The 21,189-nt window shown below is 41.4% G+C and overlaps 1 protein-coding gene across 2 annotated transcripts; it reads right to left on the bottom strand.

Moving 5' to 3' along the window:
- Positions 1–376: 376 nt before the first annotated feature.
- Positions 377–20,409, bottom strand: col6a2 (collagen, type VI, alpha 2). 2 transcript variants are annotated; one of them, XM_028020460.1, is made up of 33 exons: positions 20,319–20,409; positions 20,171–20,241; positions 15,981–16,093; positions 15,776–15,897; positions 13,841–13,984; positions 11,832–12,200; positions 11,732–11,752; positions 11,577–11,642; positions 11,395–11,493; positions 11,279–11,305; positions 11,099–11,125; positions 10,960–11,004; positions 10,813–10,866; positions 10,672–10,734; positions 10,520–10,582; positions 10,389–10,442; positions 10,267–10,302; positions 10,110–10,172; positions 9,932–9,994; positions 9,763–9,825; positions 9,627–9,689; positions 9,496–9,546; positions 9,308–9,406; positions 9,167–9,229; positions 9,044–9,079; positions 8,911–8,956; positions 8,674–8,826; positions 8,493–8,587; positions 7,631–7,812; positions 7,344–7,522; positions 7,185–7,223; positions 3,748–4,082; positions 377–1,343 (listed from the first exon to the last, which is right to left on the bottom strand). In XM_028020460.1, exons 3-33 carry the CDS (start codon positions 16,054–16,056, stop codon positions 1,077–1,079), a joined length of 3,063 nt encoding a protein of 1,020 aa, XP_027876261.1. In that variant the 5' UTR covers positions 16,057–16,093; positions 20,171–20,241; positions 20,319–20,409; the 3' UTR covers positions 377–1,076. The 2 variants fall into 2 exon arrangements, with proteins under 2 accessions (XP_027876261.1, XP_027876262.1); XM_028020461.1 differs by lacking the exons at positions 377–1,343; positions 3,748–4,082 and adding an exon at positions 5,268–5,847 and having other exon boundaries at positions 20,171–20,382.
- Between the last annotated feature and the right edge of the window lie 780 nt (positions 20,410–21,189).

Raw genomic sequence — 21,189 nt, 5'->3', positions numbered from 1 at the left:
TAATTAAGGCTGCGCAATAAAACAGATAAAACAACTTTCGAAACAAATCCAAATATATTTAAAATAATACAATGGTACAACAATGCATCCTGCATGAATGCCTGCTATATTTCAGAATTATAAAATAATTCAGCTTTTGAGATGGAGGTCTGTAATTTGACCAGCTGATTATTGTAGTACTTTAAAGCTGTTAAGTTTTACGAGCATCAGCAAGCATTAAATTGTATGTTCTCCTGTCTCTCTCATAACAAGGCCTCTTTATCAGAACCTAACTGCATTCATTTTATACTCTGAACCACTTCGGCAGGATGAAATATGAAATGGAACGATGGTGAAATTACACATTATAATGATGTTACAAATACAAAACACAGTGTTGGGGTCACACTTTGGTCTTTATTTGAACTTTCTGCAGACAGATGTTATCGTTTCTCGGTCTGTACCTGCTTGGCATTCATCTGGAACAGTTCTTAGTCAGAGCAACATTTAGTGTTTTTTTTTAGTTTTGTTGTTGTTTATCTCCAGAATAAATGATACAAATAACAGTACAATGTGAGTTAAAGACAATGTTTTCAGAACATCCCAGATAGCACCATTAATGTAAATACTAACCTTTTAAGAAATAGTGTGTGTAAGTTCGGGTCAAAGAGAAAATGACAGATAAGAGTTTGTTCCTGTAAGCTGAATATTATACAAAAAAAAAAAAAACAAAACCAAAAAGAAAAAAAAAAACTGTGTAAAACCTATAGTGTGCTTGGTTACTACTCAATAATCACAAATTTCTCCTGTGGCACATCTACTGTAGCAGTGCTGACAAGACATGTAAATGGACACATTGTTTCTGGAAGTGTGTTAAGAGTTGGACCTGAATAGGCTCCTTTCAATTTTGCAAGCAAATTTTCTTCCCGAACACAACACAATATAGAGCCACCTCAGTGCTTTTTATCCAGGAATGATAATGGTCACAGAGTTACATCTGGTGCCTCTGCATGGGTTTTACATGTACACTGAAGGAGCTGGTCCCTCTGTCGTTCAATGGCGTCTAACTCTATTGTGCAGAGCACTGCAGTTTCTCACTAGCAAATCCAGCGGATGAAGCGCTCAAAAAAAGCAGATTTGCCCAGCACGGAGAAGTCGTCGCCCCTAAAGACGGCAGACGAGTCTCCCAGTGACACCTTGCGCAGCACCTCTTCGTCGGTGTCGCTTCCCAAAGCGATCACCGTGGGAACGCCTTCCGCTCTCTTCATGGCGTCCACGCCCTCGTCCAGCTGGTCGGTGGAGGTTATTCCGTCCGTGATGAAGACGAAGGCCACCTCAGCGTTGCGTCGGGATAGCCGTTGACTCTGCAAACGCAAAAGCGGAAGGGGGGGGTTGGTGTTTGAGAGAAAGTGATACCGCAAGGGATAACACAGGTGAAAATAAATGTAACTTCTTTTCATGGATCACACAATTTGTAAAAATGTTGGGTCCAAACAGAAGACAATTTACTGCAGCAATGACAGGATTCACCAGCTAGCAAATCATGTAGCCTGTACAGGGCCGGCCCAAGCCTCCATGGGGCCCTATGCGAAATGTGGTTTTGGGGCCCTCCATCTCTGCTAACAATGTGGACTGGCTGCAATGAGCAGTCCGATCATTAGATCATTCACACACCTGCTATAAACCTATTGCCTCTTAGGTAGTGCTGTTACCATTATAGGATACAGTTCATGATGTTATTCATCAACCAGTTGATTTCTGGGCGCCGATTTCCTTAATTTTGGGGGATCGTGATTGGCTGATACTTAGATGTGAAGCCCATCTGCTCTGCAGTGAGAGCTGTGACTGACAGACCAGCCCACCAGGTCAGGTCTGCACGTTTGCAGTTAACAACATTCACCCCACTGTTGCCAATTCACCAACTTTCTTACATTTAGCGATATTTCAGACAAAAAAATTCATATCAGCCAAAATCGGTAGCCAGGGACCGGCCAGAAAACTGCAATCGGTGCAGCCCTACACACATATTCATGACATTCTTTGATTAAATAAATTTCTATTAAGTGTTACTCTAATAGATAAAAATGTAATTTATACCAGGTGAGTCTTTCTCCCCTGGAATGTGGACCGGTACCGGTACTGGCCTGTTCTGTGCATTCAAATGATTTGAACAGAAGTTTCACATAATTTAGAAGTTGATGTAAAAATAATGTTTTTAGCCACAAAATGATTATCCTCAGCAGCAAACAACATGTCCCCAACTACAGCCTAGAGCAGCTCATCCATGTAGCAGCTATGTAGTCAAAACATTTTGCTAGACAATGTCAGACATTGAGAAGTTTTAATTATTGTTATCAAACGTCATCAAACACGTCGTTTTGAAGTCAAAATACCTCAGAAATACACAGCCAACCATGAGAATCAGCTCATTTAAAGTTTAAACTCAGTTTCACACCAACACAAAGACCCTAGCATAAATGTTTGGCTGTTGAACCATTCCAGGCTGCTATCAAGCAAATTTACTATTAGCAGCTTTACAAATCTTTTACATTACATTACATTACCAAGGCACATTAAAACAAACCTTTATCTTGGCTTTTTTCCATTCTTCTTCTTTCCTTTCTCCTTCCCTGAAGGATAAGTCCTTTTTTGAGACATTGTTTTGCTTATTTAACTTCTGACCGGAGCTTTGGACGTTTGGATGCGCTCTGACAGCAGCTCATGTTACCGGCGAAGCGTGCGTTACCTACTGCGACCACTAGGGGCCCCCAAGAGCAATTTATTATTTTTCTTTTTATCAATAAAAGAATCATTTCTACATACATTATCAAATATATATATTACTGTAAAATCAAATTATTCATGATGATATTGTGCGTTTTTGATATTATAATGACAGAATTATTGCTAAAAAATAAAAAAATCAGCTCCACTAAGCGGCTGCTTAGTTTGCTTATGCCTTGGGCCGGCCCTGATCCTTTAGCTGGTAGCAGAAACAAATTCTTTTTTTCAAAGTCCAAGTCAGGTTTCTTGGCCTATTAGTACCATTGTAGACAGAAAATAGTTTTTTTCTGTCTACAATGGTAGAAAGTTTCTACCAAAAAACTTGAGATTAATCTTAGAAATTTACTAGACAAAACAAGGAAATTTCTGAAATCCGAAATTCAAGAATTTGTTAAAAAATACTAAGAAATTTAGAGATTAATCTCAGAAAACATGGACATTTTCTGAGCTCGTAAACAAAAATGTAGTCAAATTTTAGCGGTTGTAGGATTTCTTGTTTGACTTTGATGAAAGGCCACAAGCCATTTCTTCCACGAGTGTGAGACTCTCATGTTTGTTTTGATTGCTTTTACCTAGAATGCCCTGCGCAACCATCCTCCTCCTGCTTTTGGAGCGGTCTCCGGTCCACTTGCATCCACACATTCGTACCACGCTACTGTTTAGGTCAACCGAACCGAGACCCAGGTTTGTAGGCAGACCACAGTTCAATTTTCTGATCCGCATCAGAGTCCGATTGCGCGTTTACACCTCCCCAAACGAACCAAAGTTTCCAGGCAAGCAAAACAGATTGTGATGAAAGCGGACCAAACGGGGATGTTGTGAATTCACGCATAGAGTCCCTATTCTTAGGTGAAACCGGGAACTTTTGTGAAAGCAACATGTAAGTGAATCACAAAGGACAATAAATGTGGACATTAGTAGGTAGACATTTCTCCTGAAAATGATTGATTGTTAGACCAAATTTACTGTTAGATCGTACAGTACCTGTCTGATCACCAGATTGTTTACAGCGTAGATGATGCCGTTGCCCAAAGCGGATGAGGAATCCAAATAGTTCACAGATGCCAGCGAATCCGCGATGACTGTGAGATTATGCGTGAGCGGGAACTCTTCTTTGTGGTCTCCTGCGCTGCCGAACTGCAGCAGAGCCAGACGGGCCCTGGTGTCATCGGTCGGGCCGTCGGCCAGGGTCAGGCGGCGGGCCACGTTCTCGATGAACTCTTTGGCCCGGCGGTGGTTCTCCAGGCCCATCCTCTCCGAACCGTCCAACATGAAGATCACGTCCACCGGCCTCTGCACACAACTAGCCACAGCTGGCTCTGAACAGACCCACACACACACACACAGCATAGTGTTCAGTCAGCAACAGCTGGAGCGCAGATGTTCAAAAAGCTGAGGCTGAGAAAATACAATAACATGCAACGACTCTTTACACGCCAGCGTCGATCAAGGCTATTAACGTTCAACAAAAACAGTGCCGTTTGAGTTTGCTCTGCCATTTTTTTATTTTTTTTATTTCTTGCCAATACATAAAGATTGATTACATTCCATTTTATTCAAAACAACATAGTTCACATCTGATAGGTGCAGTCAAGGAGCTGGTAAAGTAACACTTGGTTAAAGCTACAAGGTGGTCAATTCTTTCTAGTCATCAAACTTCATAGACCAAGCCACATGCTGTAAAAGTCATGCACCAGCCAGGAGTATAATGTACAATATTTCCGTCTCTGTCCGAGCCAAGCAAATCAACCAAACATACACATACAAAGCCTCTGACTCATATACAAAATAATGTGAAATGTATTTATAGATCTGATATTTTCCAGGTGTAATTACTTGTAGCCACCATAAAACACTCACAGGGAATAAAAGTAAAGGCTGTAACTATGGATATGTGCAAAACAGCAAAAAAAAAAAGAAAGAAAAAAAAAGTAGGGAAACATTTCGAGTGATTCATAAAGCTCATGATTCACAGTGGAAATGAGGCTTCATCACAGGGCCACTGTGCAAAAGTAACATGAACGGGTCTACAGTCGACACCATCAAATGGATGACATCTGTTTTCCATTTTAACTCAAAAAAGCTTTCAACTAATATGCTCAAAAAACAAAAAATATTATGTGCACGAGATGAACATGTTTCTCTGGGAGACAAAAAACGCATTATGACTGCATATTAGTGTCCTTGTAGATGGAAAAAAAGGAGGAGGAGGACATTTTCGCTAAAAAGTCAGACATTTTCAGATTAGTCTCAAGTGTGCAAAGTTCTGAGATTGAAGTCGAAAATTTGCTGTAAAAAACACAGACAATTTCTAGAAAAAAACGACTAAATTTCCGATTTTGACGTGAAAAATTCCTCTCACTCCCTGAAAAAAATCAGAAATTTTGAGATTAATCTCAGAATTTTGCTAGAGACAACTTGGAAATTTCTGAGTATCAAAAGGGGGAAAAAATTACTTTAGGAAATGTTTAGATTTAAAAAATAAGTATTAGAAAATGTCACAGTTTTTTTTTTTTTTGCCAGAAATTGATGTCTTCCCCCCCCCATCTACAACGGCCCTAATACGCCGTCGTAGGAGAGAGAGCCTAATCTACATTTTGAATTATTTTCCTTCGTCACATTTGCACAAAAACACACAAGTTTGCTCTCAAAGCTTCATGCAGTTCATTTCACTGGCCTGTACATATATTGCACCTGCAGAATAAAAAAAATGATTTAAACACAAATCAAGTCATTTTAGCAAGCTTATTATTAGTTAAGGTCATTGAGGCGAGGTAGCATGGTTAGCACGGTAGCACTAACAAAGCCCCAGGGCTTTCTCGGGGTCTCCCATAAGGTCGCCATAGACATATTTAAATGAGTCGATGAACAGCTTGGTCCACTGCTCCCTGTCCACTCCCTGGGAGAGTTTGGCTCTCTGGGCTGTGTACGCCATGGTTGCTATGCCAACCCCATACTGCTGCTTCTTCAGGTTGCTCAGCAGGCCGGCCACACTCTCCAGTGAGGTGGGGACTAAAGAGGGGCTGCCTTCTTCGGCCAGTGGCTTCCAGAGGGGCGGGGCTTCCCCCAGAGTGACGCCCCCTCCTGCAACGAGTGGGTGGAACAACATTGTGGGCGGGGGTCCCACGAATGCATCAACAGAGCCAGTTATGACGCTGGAGGCACACCGAGTTGGTCTAAAAGGACTCACAGCTCAACGAGTTAATCACATCTGAACAATGCAACAGTCACCAATGTGAGCAATGAAAGCAGACATGAGCATCGTTCCAAATGTTACGCTGAAAAAACAGAAGTTAAACGTTTGCAGGAGTTCAATTTTCTGTTTTAAAGTTGAGAAACATAAAATACCTTCAAATTCTGACAATAAACCCTTTTTATTTCATCCTATGCCTTTTGAGGCCTAAGAAGGCAGAGGTATAAACAAACTTTGCAACTGTTTAGTGCCCTCTGCTGGCCTGAATGGCCCTAAAGAGATTAAAATTCTTAAAGCTGCCTCCGATGACAGCAGACAAACGATTTTCTGTAACAATAAGTTGTTTCTCCACCATTCGCACATTCATGAGCGCGTTCACGTGTTGATTGACTGCACTAAGGCCTTCCTCCTGGCTCTGATTGGTTGTTTTCATTCGGGAACTGTGTATTTTATTCAGACAGCAACAGCGGCACTGCGAGGAGGTGGAGGAGCTGGATCGTTGCACAGATTATCTGTCTCATATTATACTGTCATGACATGGTGACAGTTTTAAGAAATATGTAAAAAACATATATCTTTATTACAGTTACGAGCCGCAGCTTTAATGACATATTGGCAAACTACACAGCTATACACATGCGCAGGTGCATATTAGAATCCTGTAAATTAATTCAAAACGTAGAATTCACACATATTGACTCATTAAACACAACAGAGTGATATTTTTGTTTTAATTTAGATGATTATGGCTTATATTAAATTAAAGCAAAACTTTTTTTCTTAGATGACATGTATATTACACAAAAAGGCTGTGATTGTCCCTATTGGTTTACTATTTTTCTTCTTCTAGGCCTTTTCCCTCCACTTAACTTTCCATTACCGTACTTGGATACAACACTCTGTAGGCTCTTCAGCAATGGCCTTTTCTGGTTTACCTTGCTTGAGGAGAGAGGAAAACAAGCAGTCTTCCCTATGATCAAGAGTTCTATGCTATGTGTAATATTTAACATTTCTGAAAAATTGAGTTTCCCATAATGCTAAATGTTAACAGACATTAAACACTTGTAATATATCACTCTGCATAATCAATCTTTAAAACACTGGCATTCCACGCAACAAACCGGAATCAAGCCTTCAAATGAAATACTGATCCAATCCTGCAAAAAAAACCCAAAAAAACCCCACAAGGTTCCCCGTACCTAGAAGCATCGAATAAAACTGGTCTTACCTGATTTACATGGAAGGTCAGGGCATATGATGGCAGGATCTGAGAAAAAAAATTAAACAATAACAAACAGTTTATAGTTTACCATTGACAATATAATCTATAAACTCTCCACTAAGTAGACATGCAGTACACGTAGTATTGATCTGCTGTGTGATTTACCAGGGCAGAGCACGGTCTCGATCTTGTCGATGAATTCCTCTGCCACCAGGTCTGCGAATCGTCTCATTCCCATCACTCTGCCTTCCTTCTGGCAGGCAATGCTCTGCAGACTCTCGTTCTCCTCGACCTGCTCGAACATGTCTCCGATACCGATGGCACTCACATCGACACCCGGGTGACTGCTCACATGGATCGATACAAACAAAAGCAGAAACAAGCTCTGCGATAAGACTCTTTTTATGCAAAGTCACAGTCCCACATTTTAAAACACAGAACAGCAGTCGCACTTGCACAGATAAGGCAGCAGCCTGTCGTCGTCTCTTGGGTCAAAGCGTCCATCCGTAATCACGACAACCGTGACGTTGGCTTTGGCTCGGCGGCTGTCCCTGATCAGGTGGTCGTAGGCGAACTTGAGAGCAGATGGAGTCCAGGTTCCTCCTGCGATCCACTCTAACCGCTTCACAGCTTCCTGGACAGGAAGGGGGAAGAGGACAATGACAATGGATTTGTTAAAAATGGACACAAAAAGCTACACGTTGTTTAGTAAAGTAACATGTGCTTATATCCCTGTCAGCCTCATAAGGGGCCTCAGAGGTTTTGATGCGTAGAATCCAGTTCCAGATGTTTGGGAATACTGGGTGATACTTAAGACAACATCTCCTCCAAACGTTACGTAATATTTTAGATGGTTTGTGAAATAGCTTAAAATCTTTTCAGCAGTTTTTAGTCCAATAAAAAGCCCAAATTCAGTAGAATCCATCCATGGCCTACCCTCAGTTTGTTCCTTCTTAAGATGTAGATCCATCAAAACAGACTTCTAATTATATTGTCTAAGTCGTTGGAGAATTGAAGTTGATGTTTTCTCCTCAAGTGTTGTTGGAGCTTTCAGTAATGCATCAAGAATAAGTAACACGAAAGCAAAAAAGCAACGCAGGGCGTCCTTGAAGACAAAGTAGAGAGATACATGAATCTGGTGTCAGATCTGATCTCTGTTGAACTTCCTTCAGCTACATGTGACAATAGACCTGATCAGCTTTACATAATCAAACATATGGCCATCAGAATGGAAGAGCCATCTGTTCTATACGCTAAATATAAACTTCTCTGTAATGTACGTCAGTGTTTATTCTGTTCCAGTGTCGGTGAAACCTTAAACGCCGTCAAAGAGTTGATGTTGCTGTCATTGAGATGGATTGCTTGGAAGGTCCCGTTGTGGCTGTACTGTACCACACCAACCCTTGTGCCTGTGAAAATAGGGGACCTTCTTGTTAGAGTGCTTCAATTCACAATCCCTTTTGGAAGTTTTGGCATTGCACTTTGACATTTGAACCTGTTTCAGACTGCGGGTCTGTGGCGAAAGATCCCAGCCTGTTGATGGTGTTGATGACAAAGTTCTTTTCCAAGGTGAAGTTGGAGAGTCCCACAGACTCCGAGCTGTCAATAACAAAGACAATGTCCACGGCTCCGCAGCGTTTCTCGCAGTCTGGAGATTTAAAAATAATGCAACCAATAAGTAATATACGTAAAACAGAGGTTTTAGATGCTTCTACCCTTGTCATTAACTCACCACAGCAGCCACACGTCTCTCTGATGTAGTTCATGACATCACATTCCTGCAGGCGAAAATGCAATCATGACCTTTAAAACCGCTCAGTTTGTGTTTCATTCTTTGATAAAACTGTGATTAGATGTGTTCTCACACTAAGCCCGGGATCCCCCTCTGGACCTGGATCTCCCTGTCGAGGAAGACAACTTAAATTAATTTTGGAAACTGTTTTGTTAAGAATACCACTGTAGGTGCCTAACTTTATTTGTTGACTTACATCACGACCAGGACCTCCTCTTGGTCCTCTTGGCCCTGGTTCCCCTGTGGGCCCTGGTTCACCCTGATGAAGGCAGAGGACTCACTTAGCTGAGATGTTAAGTACAACATTATCTATAATTGCATCTTTGAAGCTACTTACCGACTCTCCTGGAGTTCCTTTATTTCCAGGTTCTCCCTTTTGACCACAGTCTCCTCTGCTGCCAGGGGGCCCACGCTTGCCTGGGTCCCCTCTTTCACCCTACCAATGAACAGAGACAATCCATGTCAACTGAACCAACCAGACAACAAAGGGAAGGCTGAAGATCTCTGAGTGCCTATGTCTCGTACTGGATCTCCTCTTGGTCCAGGATAGCTAAAGCCAGGTCTTCCAGTATCTCCCTGCCAAGAAAGTAAAAACACGTATGAAGTAAACTGAGAATGACATCACTGTGAACGAAGACAAATCTACTGCTGGTAACCTTTGGTCCAGGCTGCCCAGGCTCTCCTCTCGGTCCCATATCACCAGGGTCTCCTCTGGTGCCCTAAAGTTCAAACAGCGTCAAAAGGCATCTCGGGATTTCTTGAGATGATTCGTCAATGCGACTTTTAACCTACGTTTCTTCCAGGCTCCCCTGAAGTTCCTGGTGGTCCCCTAGGTCCTGGCAAGCCAGTGTCTCCCTGTTTAGATAAAACACAATGGAAGTTACATTGAAAGTTGAAGTATATTAATGAGGATATACCGTTGACCAGGCAATCCTTCATCTAATAAAATGGGTCTTTCTACCTTTGCACCTTTGCTTCCTGATTCTCCGGGGACTCCTCTCAAGCTCTCTGGTCCCATTTCACCCTGAAATGATATCACATCGGTCTTCATCTGGATGCTGCAATATGGGAGGAAAGTTCTACAAAAATCTTTAGAAACTCTGTAGAAAGTTCTTACAAATGGCCACGTGAACACCTACCTTATCTCCCTTGGTACCATCTAGTCCAGGTTCGCCTTTGGGCCCATAGTCTCCTCTTCTTCCCTAAAAACAAACAAACAACAAAAGCCAAGAAAGGCCATCAGGCTTTCCAAAGACAGAACATGCACACAAATCTGAATATTCTGGATGCTCTTACTTCCTCGCCTCGTTTTCCAGGACTTCCAGGGAGTCCCTAGAAAACAAAACATATACAGATCAACCATTCATTGTGTTGGACAAATTGGGTTTGAATTGACTCATCTGTCCTAATCATCTTACAGGGGTTCCTTTAGTTCCAGGAAGGCCAGGTGATCCATTGCTTCCTCTTTCTCCCTGCAAATGAAACATCAGAGTTTAAGCTATTAGTTGCAACAGGAAACATCTGCTTTCTCTGTACTTCTCTGGTTTACCTCTGGTCCACCTTCTCCAGACTGGCCAGGGGGACCAGCTCTTCCTGGGCGCCCAGGGTCACCCTGGAAACAATGAGGCAGTTTTTAACAGTAACCCGCAAGAGTGAGAGGTAAAGTTTTTTTTTGTTTTTTTTTACAACCAAATGTGTTACCTTCTCCCCATCACTTCCTGGAGGACCACGTTCGCCGACATCTCCTGGATGACCATCGGGACCCTGGAAACCATTTGATTCTGATCATAAATTTACTATAAAGATGCTCAAATTGATCTTAGATGATGAAAAATGTCATACTTTGTCGCCTGGGTCTCCTTTACAACCTGGGGCACCAATCCGTCCAATTTTGCCCTGAAAGTAGGAAAAGGTTGCGAAATATGTGTGTCACCAAAGAACTCTAGAGGTAGTTTTAAAAGATGACAAGCCGTATGATAAAAGCTTTGCCTTTTGTCCATCGGTTCCGTTACGTCCTGCAATACCAGCCACACCCTATTGGCAATAAACAGACCCAGTTAGAGAAATTGAGACTGGTTGAAAACCAGTACTAATAGGTAACGAGTTTAAAATCATCAGCAAAACGTACCTTTTTGCCCTGAGTTCCAATCTCTCCCTGTATTGAGACAGATTTTTTTTTAAAAATGGTTACCAATAATTATTATTGCCAAACCTTAAATGTCATCAGCATCAACAGACTGAATCCTGAAAATCTTTATCAGAGCAAGAGGATCTTTTGAATCCCAACAAAACCAAGTTGAAGTCTCACCTTCTCGCCTTTTGGACCAGATTCACCCTATAAACAGAAGAAAAAGGAAAACCACTTCACAAAATTTTAGTACTAGTCAAAGCTCAGTTAAAATCCAGTTGGTGAGACCCTCCCACCTTAGTACCAGGCTGACCGATGGGACCTTCAATGCCGGGGTCTCCTGGGCGACCTCTTTCACCTTTTTGTCCTGCTTCACCGTTGTCTCCTTTAGCTCCCTGGTCAACAAGGTCCAACATGATTAGCGAAGGAAAGCGGCTGAAATATGCCGAGATCATGAGTGTGTATATGGAAAACTCACTTTCTGTCCTCTGTTGCCTTTTGGACCAGCTTGCCCTTCTGTCTCCAGGCAGGATACATTATAACACTAATGATGCAAAAATAAAGCGGTGAGTAAGGACATAACTGCCTACTTTAGATATTTGAAAGATAGTACTAGTAACAGTCCAGTCTTACGTCTACGAACGCCATATGTCTCTGTAAAGAAAAAGAAGAAAATGTAAGCCCAAGAGTTACAAACAATTACATTTGTGTGTTACGTATGTTTGAGCTTTACCATTGTCTTGATAATGCGGTCCATCGTTGGGGTATGTATGATAGGTCTGCCCTGGGTAAGGTTCACAGCCAAAAAGTCTCTCCTGAAGACCGACGCCGGGGAGTTGGCAATCTCTTTCAGTCCCGTCTCCTCGATTTTATTCGATGACGCCACGGCAAACACCCTGATGCCCTTATCACGCGCTTCTTCCGCCCTCACCTTGATGCCTTGACACGTGCTTCTGGTCACGTGGCCGTCAGTGATGACCACGGCGAACCGGAGGGGTGTGACGTTTGATGAGGATCCACGCATCATCTCCTCGGTCATTCTTCGGAGAGCGCAGTCGATGTAGGTGCCTCCTCCAAGGTAATTCTCAATTTTCACGAGATCCTGGTAAGACAAACAAGCGGATCCTCACAAAGTGGAAAAACATTATTAAAAACTACTTTCAGTGTTATACATGGTGCAAGACAGGTTGTGCCATGAGTATTTCAGAAACTACTAATCGACTGGGATTTTCGTGTTGACAGAGAAGGGAACAAGCAAAGGAAAATATCAGAGGTGCAGAAGGATGGGCAGACTGATTTCAAATGATTGGAGCTCAAAATGAGCTTAAATAGTCAATCATTATAGCTAAGAAGTTTTCACTACCAATTCAGAATGCAAAACACATTGAACCTTGAAGCGGAAAGGCATGGCAATGGAAAGCCTTGAAAGGAGACCTTCCTGTCAGCTAAGAACAGGAAACTGGGGTTAAAATGTCCACAGGTTCACTAAAATTAGCTAATAATTAAAAATCTTAGCTTTAAATGCAACATTCCTGTAGATAGGGTCAGACTGTGGAGTAAACAGGATGACAGCAGGGGTTCATCCTGGGTTATATCAGCTGGATGTGAAAGATTATGCCACTTTGGGTCGGTTAGCATAAACTATTCAGTTGTTGCTGCTGAGCATGTCCATCTGAAATCATTAAATCATCTCATTGAACATGATAATAAGTTCAATGTACTCCAACAACCTCCATTCCTGCTAATGCTACTCATCTCAAATATCTTTTTTTAAGCACAATCAAGGAAGCCTCAACAATAAAGCCGTCTTTCAAACATGCAATCTCTAAGGCTGCACAATATATCGCAAATATCACGTCATCACAATACCAGTGCGTGCAAATTTCATAAAGCACAGGACTGCTTGGAACTGTAATAATTGTAGGCTAATATATCCCAAACTCAAATTTTACATGTATTATAATGTAGTATTTAGCTAGTTGAACAATATGGCAATAGATGCACACACTGGGCACCAATGTTAGTGCCCAAAATGCCAAAGGTCACAAAGTGACGGAAGCACAAACAATTAATTTGATCACTGCAATATTTACCAATATTATCGCTACATTTTCTAATGTCACGCAGCCCTAACAGCCACCAATGAATAATTATTCGCATTACTATTATTTAACCTTTACTTAAACAACAAAGTGCTTAAAAACAATAAAATACCTTTCGTGAGGGAGAACCTGGCTAGGCCATACACAGATTTGTGAAAGGAAGCCTTTCCTGAGTTTGGCTCTAAATCACCAGCTGTATATATAATTGTAGGTTGTTGTAAGTGTAGTGCGCAAATATGTTCAAAAGTTCCTGACCTCGGTGCAGATGTTTGAGAACTTTGAGCCTTTTGGAACATGGAACATCAAACAAATGTAAATCATGTTTAGGTGTTTACCACCCAAACGTGAATGTGAACATAAGGTCCGAGAGGGCTCGAAGCTAATGAACAAAATTATTTATTGTTTGCGACCATAAATATTCAAACTTAAAACACACGACAAGCAAACTGCTGCATTGACATACAGCAGCTAGAGATAACTTTTAATGTTGACATCAGCAACATCTGTGTTTACGTGAAGTTTCAACATGGATGCAGTCAATAGGCCACATTAACACAACATGGCTTTCTAACGTTTAAACAAATGTGAATGGAGACTTGTGGAACAGGCCTGTGTGAGTTCGTGTGCATGTGGGTCTTACGGAGAGGAACCCGTCCTTTCCTTGGATGGGGCTGAAAATCTCCTGAGTCTGGGAGAAGTGCAGTCCACCGATACTCCAATTGATTCGAACACCGCCCCGGATCTCTTCATTTTTCAATCGCTGCACAAACTGCTCCGTGAACAACTACGGAGAAGGAGCGACAGAACATCATGCTGCAGTACAGGGTGAAAAGAGTAAACAATGTTTCTTTTCATGCCTCATAGAAAGTGGGTGAAAATGAAACGCATAACACGACTTCTGCGGCTTTCGAGGATCCGCCTCGATGTGGATTTTAGTTTCTTGCTTTTGGGAACAAGTGCGTTCAATATAGCAGAAAACTCACATGTAACAGTTGGGGATTTACTCACTTGAAAACAGAAATCTGAAAGTGTATCATTAATTAGTTAACTATTATTAAGCTGCGAGCTAACAATGCTACCAACTGTAGCATGATGGCATTTTCCAGCGTCTACTTTTCAACATACTGTACATTTATACTGGAAAATCTGTCCTATTTCCTAACCCTGCCTTCAAAATGCCTGTCAAGTATGTGTGATGACGTTCACACGGCTGTGTCTGCTGAGAGAGTAATACATAAAAAGATCGCAAAACGGGAACTGTGGCGAACAACGTGGAATGCCAGCTGTGAGGAGGACGGACACAGAGGTCAAACAAACCTTTATTATTCACTGTTAAGAAATCTGGAGACAATATTTAGTGTGCGGGACTGCATCTGGAAGATGCATTTACTCTGAGGCTTTCACTTTATCAACAAGGATACTAAAAGTTGTGATTTTGTAAAGACGAACGAAAAGATGAAATTACTTAGAGATAAGGACGCAAACAAGAATTTGGCTTCCAAACATCCACGTTTGATTTGACTTTGATTCATGAGTCGACAGCACTGCTCACTGGTACAGTAGAAAAAGCCTGCGAACAATTTTTGTCATTTTTTAAATTTATTTCCTCAACTTAATTTATTCCGATTCTCAACAACTTATCAAATCACCACGACCTCTTCTGATGAGGATTTTGAAATCCCAGTTACATTTTCTCACTGACTTAGCTTTTATTTGTGATTTAAACTAAGAATGCATTACATCATTTGATTCACAATAAAATAAAATCAGTATTATTTTGTGGATCTAATTTCATTCCACGTCAATATCCAATAGTATCTTAATGCTTTTCTACAGTATTATAATTTTAGATGTCGTTTTTCTCCTATGCAGCACATTCACTACTGCAAGACGTATCAAAAGCCTTCAAATTAATTTGGACTGTAGCTGCATAATTTCACTCTGAAAGGCAGTTTTGGGAAGTTTTTTCCCTTCCTTACGGTCCTGCTTAACTTTCCCTGATGGCAAAATTGGCTCCTCATTCAGGATTGTTTGTCACAGTTTGGATTTTTTGAAAACGATTTTTCATTTCACTGACTGAAAACATGGACAAGTTTGAATTTTCAGTTCATTTTTTTTTTCTTTTCTTTTTTTAAGGAACGGCATGTTTTCTTGTCTTTGCCGTTTTGAAGAACTGCAGAGGGAATTTGACCTCTGTGTGTTTCATAGATGACATTCCGTGTTCATTTATCTAATAATGCCCATCATTTTTCAATGCCAGGTCTAATTAATTCCTCAGCAGAAAAAAAGTTAAGATCATTTTGACAACAAATTAGCACAAATTACTTATCAAATATTTACCATGGCAACCTTGTTATCTCTATGATCAATATGCCACATTTCTGCACAAGGATCCAACTCCCCGTTTGAGCTACATAACAGTCTGGATTAGCTTATGCATAAAGCAGTATATTAAACTGTGCTGCCTCCACAGCAGCAACATCTTCCTATGTTTTATATCTGTGACTAAACTTTATTAACCATCAGAACCGTGCCCTCTCAGTCGCTCTATAAGACAAGTGGATAAAAGACGCACCCGGATGCTTTTCACCAGCGCGCCAGGGGGCGACTCCTGCAGCGCGATGGTCTCAGATGTGTCTATGGTGAAGTACAGGTGTATGGGACATTCATCTGCGACCTGACTAGATGCTCTCCTCTCTGAAAGAAACACACCAGCGGATGTGGTTAAAACGTGCTTGGTGTTGCACTGTTGCTGTTGCCGCGGAGATGGTGGCACTCACGGTTGCAGTCTACTTTCTCGGCGTGAGTCAGGGCTCCGAGGAGAAGGCAGAGCACGACGGTCTCAAACGCCAGCATCTTCTTCGTCTTCTTCTTCTTCTTCTTGTCCTGCTGTCTAAAACGTAGAAGAAGGAAAAAAAGAAAAAAAGAAACGAGGCACACATGAGTTGACACAAACGTTGCTGCTCTATCCAGGCTGGCAGATTGTTAAAATGTAAAGTGTTAGGAGCAAACTGCTAAAATACAAATGAAACTTGCTTTGTTTCAGTCATGGAGCGTTAGTTTGTTGTCTATAACATTCTGAACAGGATTTCATCTAGTCTCTGAGTCAACTGTTTCAGATTAAAAATCCAGCAAACAATGGCAGAGAGAACAAAATGGCTGTCACACAATTAGTTATATTAATGACTTCATTGCACACCAGTAAAACAGAGTTTAAATTAAAGCCTTAAATGAGAAGCAACTACCAAACTCCAGCTATAAACTGTAGAAATCCACTCAGCCATCCTGCTTTCAGCGTAGGAAAATATTATTTACAGGCTGTTTACACAAAAGTAAACTGATTACAGCTACATATTTTTGATGAATTTGATCCTGTGTGCAGCCAACAGCCTCATAATTAGTTTTTAGTCAGTTAAAGTCTGCTGCCCCCTAGGGGATGTCATCACTGTCACAGTCAGATTAACCTGTACGTTATGGTCTTGGACAGCGTTTTCCCAACCCTGGTCCTCAAGGCACACTGCTCTGCATGCTTAACTGTAGATGTATCTCTCCTCTAACGCACCTGATTCAGATTATTGTAGTTCAGTAAAAACCTGTTCACCAGCCATCAATTGAAATCACGTGTGCTGAATCAAGGAAACGCCTAAAACATTAAGGGCAACATGCCTTGAGGAGCAGGCTTGGGAAACACTGGGGGGAACACTCAAGTGCTGAAAGAAAGAGTTTGTATTACTTATCTGCATATCCAGTCAGTAATGGATGTACACATTGAAGTTGGTATGTAATTTGTTTCTGCCAAATCTATTTCATGGATTTCTCTTAAGGAAGACCATTAATCTCTAAAATCTGTAACCCGGTAAAATGTGTGCTGGATGTTTTTGAGATTTTTAAAATCACTCAAACATTTACAATATATTTGGAAACTTTTTTTTTTTTTTTTACATCAGGGCCGCTTTCAGAACGTTCTAAAGTCTTAAATTCATGTATCTAAAAGTAAAGCCTTAAAATGCCTTAAATTCATTTTTTTAAGCGCCTCCCTCACTGCAGCCCTTGTCACCTGTCTTCCTTATCTTTGTTTGTTTTTCTTTGGATGGGTTGTACTGAAGTACATTTTGTTAAGCTTCTATACAACAATAAAAGCAATCTGATTTTGAAAAACAAATAAGCTGGCCTTAAATACGTTATTCACAGGTTTTAAGTTTCATCGTGGCAAAACTATTTAATTTCATATAGCTATTTTATATTCATTTTTTTTCTCATGGGACGTTTCTGTCTGGGAAAAGTTTGAGTTGCATGAAGACATCTTCATTGTATTCTTTAACTCGAGGCTATCGATAATCCACTGCTAACATACACTGCTAGCTATCTAGCTAGCTGGCTTCCTTGTGTCTATAGCCAAAAAGGGCAAATGCAAATCTATTGCCAGTTGGCTCGATGAAGTTCGTTCATTTCTGTGGAGATACAGGTCTTAAATTTCATTCATAGTGGTCTTAAAAAGTCTTGAATTTGAGTTGGCGAAACCTGCAGAAACCCTGGCTTTACATTGAGGCAGCCAGGAGAATCACAAAACTAAAGCGGACTCACGCACTGGACTGGATGAGTATACCCTGATCACAAATTCCTTTAAACACAGTTTGTATAGATAGAAAGAGCTGTAATATAAAAAAAATAGAATCTGTACTTTCCCCCCCCCCACCCCACTCTTAATATTTCACATCATCAATCTAATTGCAATATGAGACAAAGACAACCGGAGTAAATATAAAAAGGCAGTTTTTACATTATTTTATTTATTAAAAGGAAAGTAGCTAAACAAAGCGTAGCGTTGTGCTAACGAGCAACTAGTTTTTCATGCACTGGACAAATTTTAGGCCACTCTTCTATGTAGAAAGGTTTTAATATTCCCAATTGGGAGGAGCTTGGAATGAATGTGGGCCGTGCAGCAGCAGCTAGATCACTCAAACCTTCATTTTTGCTTTTGTTTAGCCAATCAGAGGTGGACATAAGGTTGCTTGGTTTACTGTTAACTCATGAATACCATGAGTTTGATCAAGGTATTCACGTACAATCCATAGTTCCAACAATTACATGAAGTAACTCAGTAATCCAGGTCCAGAAGCAGTAAATGAGCACCAGACCATCACACTGCCGTCACCATGTTTTGACTGTAGGTACGACCTTATTCTGAAATTCTGTATAAGTTTTAGAACAGATGTAACTGAACACACAGTTTCCAAAAGGGTCCAGTTTTTCTTTTTTCTCATCAGTCGTCAGAATATTTTCCACAAATGTCTTGAGGATCATCGAGAGGTTTGTGGCAAATGTGGCCAAAAAACAAAAGTGGTTTTGCTCTTGGAACTTTATCATGGATCATGAACTCTGACCTTCTCTGAGGAACGTGAGCCCTGCATTGGATTAGATGTTAGTTTTATTCTCCCAGGTGACAATCTTGAAGGAACCTCCACTGCCTCTGGGGAAAACAGTTTGGACCATTAACAAAAAGTTTTCTGTCCAAACTTTTTGCCATGAGGGCCAAAGTCGTTAAATAGAAGGCGCTTGGGGTCTTAAAGATTGTAAATATTGCATAAGATTTTTAGAACTAACCTTTTGTACTTGTCTGCTTGGTAATAATCTAAAATCTTTCGATTTTATCAAAAAGAAGAAAATAGTTGGATTTTTGTAGAAAATTCATCTGTGAATCATTGCAGCTATAAAATATTAAAAAAAACGTCCACAGTTTAACATTTTTGGCAGGTTGATTGTTTTCTTAATTTGAAAAGAAGTAAAATTTACCTTTGGGAAAAAGTAGGCCGGCTGTTTTTGATTCTAGTTGCCTCAAAATTAAAATGAATGCAAAAATGTTGTCCTAAAAAATGTCCATCTGCATCAACCACCTATAACTGCAGGTCAGATTTGCTCTTGTCTCGAGCAAAATCCCACAGAGGGCCGCAAATGGCCCCCAGGCCGCACTTTGGACACCCCTGCACTAGATGTAAGAAATATCGCCTCGTTGCACAGATAATCACACAAAATCAAATGGCGGTGCAGCCACACAATGATTCACTTTGGACAGATGGTTGTTTCCTGGACAGCTGGACTTGGATAAAGTCTGTATCGGTTGAAAGAGTGAACGGATGTGTCTTTAGGTGTTTGTATCTTAGCTTCCTACCAAATCCTGAACCATCTGTGACCCAAAGGTTGAAACGTCGCATGCAGTGTCCTTTAATACCACAAAAAGCCCAAACTAAATGCTGCTCTCTAGATGGGGAGCAGAAATAACATGTAAACAATTATCCTCCCGTGTCCCTGTTATTTGTCACTATACACGAATCTGAGCAACTTACAGCAAGTAAGTGACAGTCACTGAGTTTATGCAATTTACAAAAACCTCAAAACCCTCACGAAAAACAAAATGTCTGCCACTTTAGAGGGAGAAAACACAGGATAATTATCTATCCGGCTTCGAGGATCTGCAATTAAACAACCTACCAACTAATCCTAAACATTTGAGCCCACATGGAAAGAAATAATCACTTTAGACACGTTTTCCAAAGGACGTTTTCTTACTCATCATTCTTAGCTCTCCTTTAACTGTGTTTTAACTGTCGACTAACGGATTAGGGGGGCCACGCGCATTTCTGTGGCGCCCTCGCGCGGACAGAAAACCACGCAGTGGAGAGGAGTCGCTCCTGCAAATGTTTTCCCTCTTCTCCAAGGAGCCTAATCCAGTCACCTCACTGCGCAAGCGAAAATCACGCAAAAACAAATATGCAAACTAGCGTGACACTGAGCTTCAAGAAAGTTTGGAAGTTTTCAGAGGCCGCGGATGCTCAGATCAAACTTTAATCAAGCATAAGTTTTGGGTTACATTTCATTAAAAGAAGATGAGATATACATTAGTTCAGATACAGCAAGAGTAAGGACAACCACCATCTGGAGGGCTTGTTGTGCGTAAAAGAGCGCAGCTTACCTGGACTGTTGGGCACTTCAAACTTTTACGCACAAAGCTGGTTATGTCCTCATCTCCACAGAAGGGAAAAGCTGATGGAGGGAAAACCAAAAGGGGAGGAATTCTGGAGGACAACGCGGGAAAGAAAAGCTCCGAGATGTGCGCTTACTTCCCGCAGCAGAGAGCCGTCCTTTCGCCCTGCCGTCCCGGTCCCAGCCCCAGCCAGAAAAAAAAAAAAAAAAAAAAAGTCCCGATCCCTCCTCCGAGGAGCGCGCGCGACACACGACGGTGTGCGCCGCTGTCCGCGCGGGGGCGCCCTGGCTCCGTCGGAGCCCGCGTGCACGCGCGGACGCGGACCGTCAATGGTCAGCTAGTTTAAAGGGCCGCTCGCTCGCTGCAGTCTGCGCTCGTGGGCGGATTTGACTTCAAACCGGGTTACGATGCCCGTTTGGCATCAGACGGCGTGGACACATGACCAGCCTGGGGGACAGATGCAGAATGCTTAGGATGGACTTATTGTTGTTGTTATTGTTGTTATTATGATTTAATCTCAAACATGTGGAGGGATCGAAGTCGTATAGAACAGGATAGAGAACAGACTGAACGCCCTCAATACTCATAAAGACACACATGCGCATGAATGCCTGAGGGTCTGGAGGCCTGTTTGTGATTAGTAGGCAGAGTAAGGGGAGTTTACAGCCGGAGTAAACACTTACAGCCCGACCATGAGCCTTCTCATCATGTTTATACATTCGTAGGTGCACCAGTTCTCTCCCCCCACCATGTCTTTGAATGATTGTGCCCATAGTGGGAGGTATTCCTGTTTGCGTTGGGAAATTTGGCGAATTTGCACAGAGGAATGAACAGTTTAACAGCTGAACTTTTATTTAGCTTGACTTTTGCTAATTATGTATGCGAAGGTCGTAACCATCTGGCCCAGAGAGCAAAAAGGCTAAAGGGGCTTTTTTTTTTAGCTTTAAATCATGTTATAATGTTGTTCCCTCATCAAACACATACTTGGACTGTCGCCTTGATTCTTT

Source organism: Xiphophorus couchianus, chromosome 6, assembly GCF_001444195.1.
Source record: "Xiphophorus couchianus chromosome 6, X_couchianus-1.0, whole genome shotgun sequence".
NCBI lineage: Eukaryota > Metazoa > Chordata > Actinopteri > Cyprinodontiformes > Poeciliidae > Xiphophorus > Xiphophorus couchianus.
The sequence above is the reverse complement of the archived record's forward strand: the minus strand, read 5'-3'. Positions and strand labels throughout refer to the sequence as shown.

Excerpts from the sequence above, each read along its gene's own strand:
- col6a2 (XM_028020460.1), bottom strand. The coding sequence starts at position 16,056 with ATGCTGGCGTTTGAGACCGTCGTGCTCTGCCTTCTCCTCGGAGCCCTG. Across the intron at positions 10,303-10,388 it reads CTGGAACTAAAGGAACCCCT|GGACTCCCTGGAAGTCCTGG; the intron begins GTAAGATGATTA and ends TTTGTTTTCTAG. Across the intron at positions 9,826-9,931 it reads CAGGAAGCAAAGGTGCAAAG|GGAGACACTGGCTTGCCAGG; the intron begins GTAGAAAGACCC and ends TTATCTAAACAG.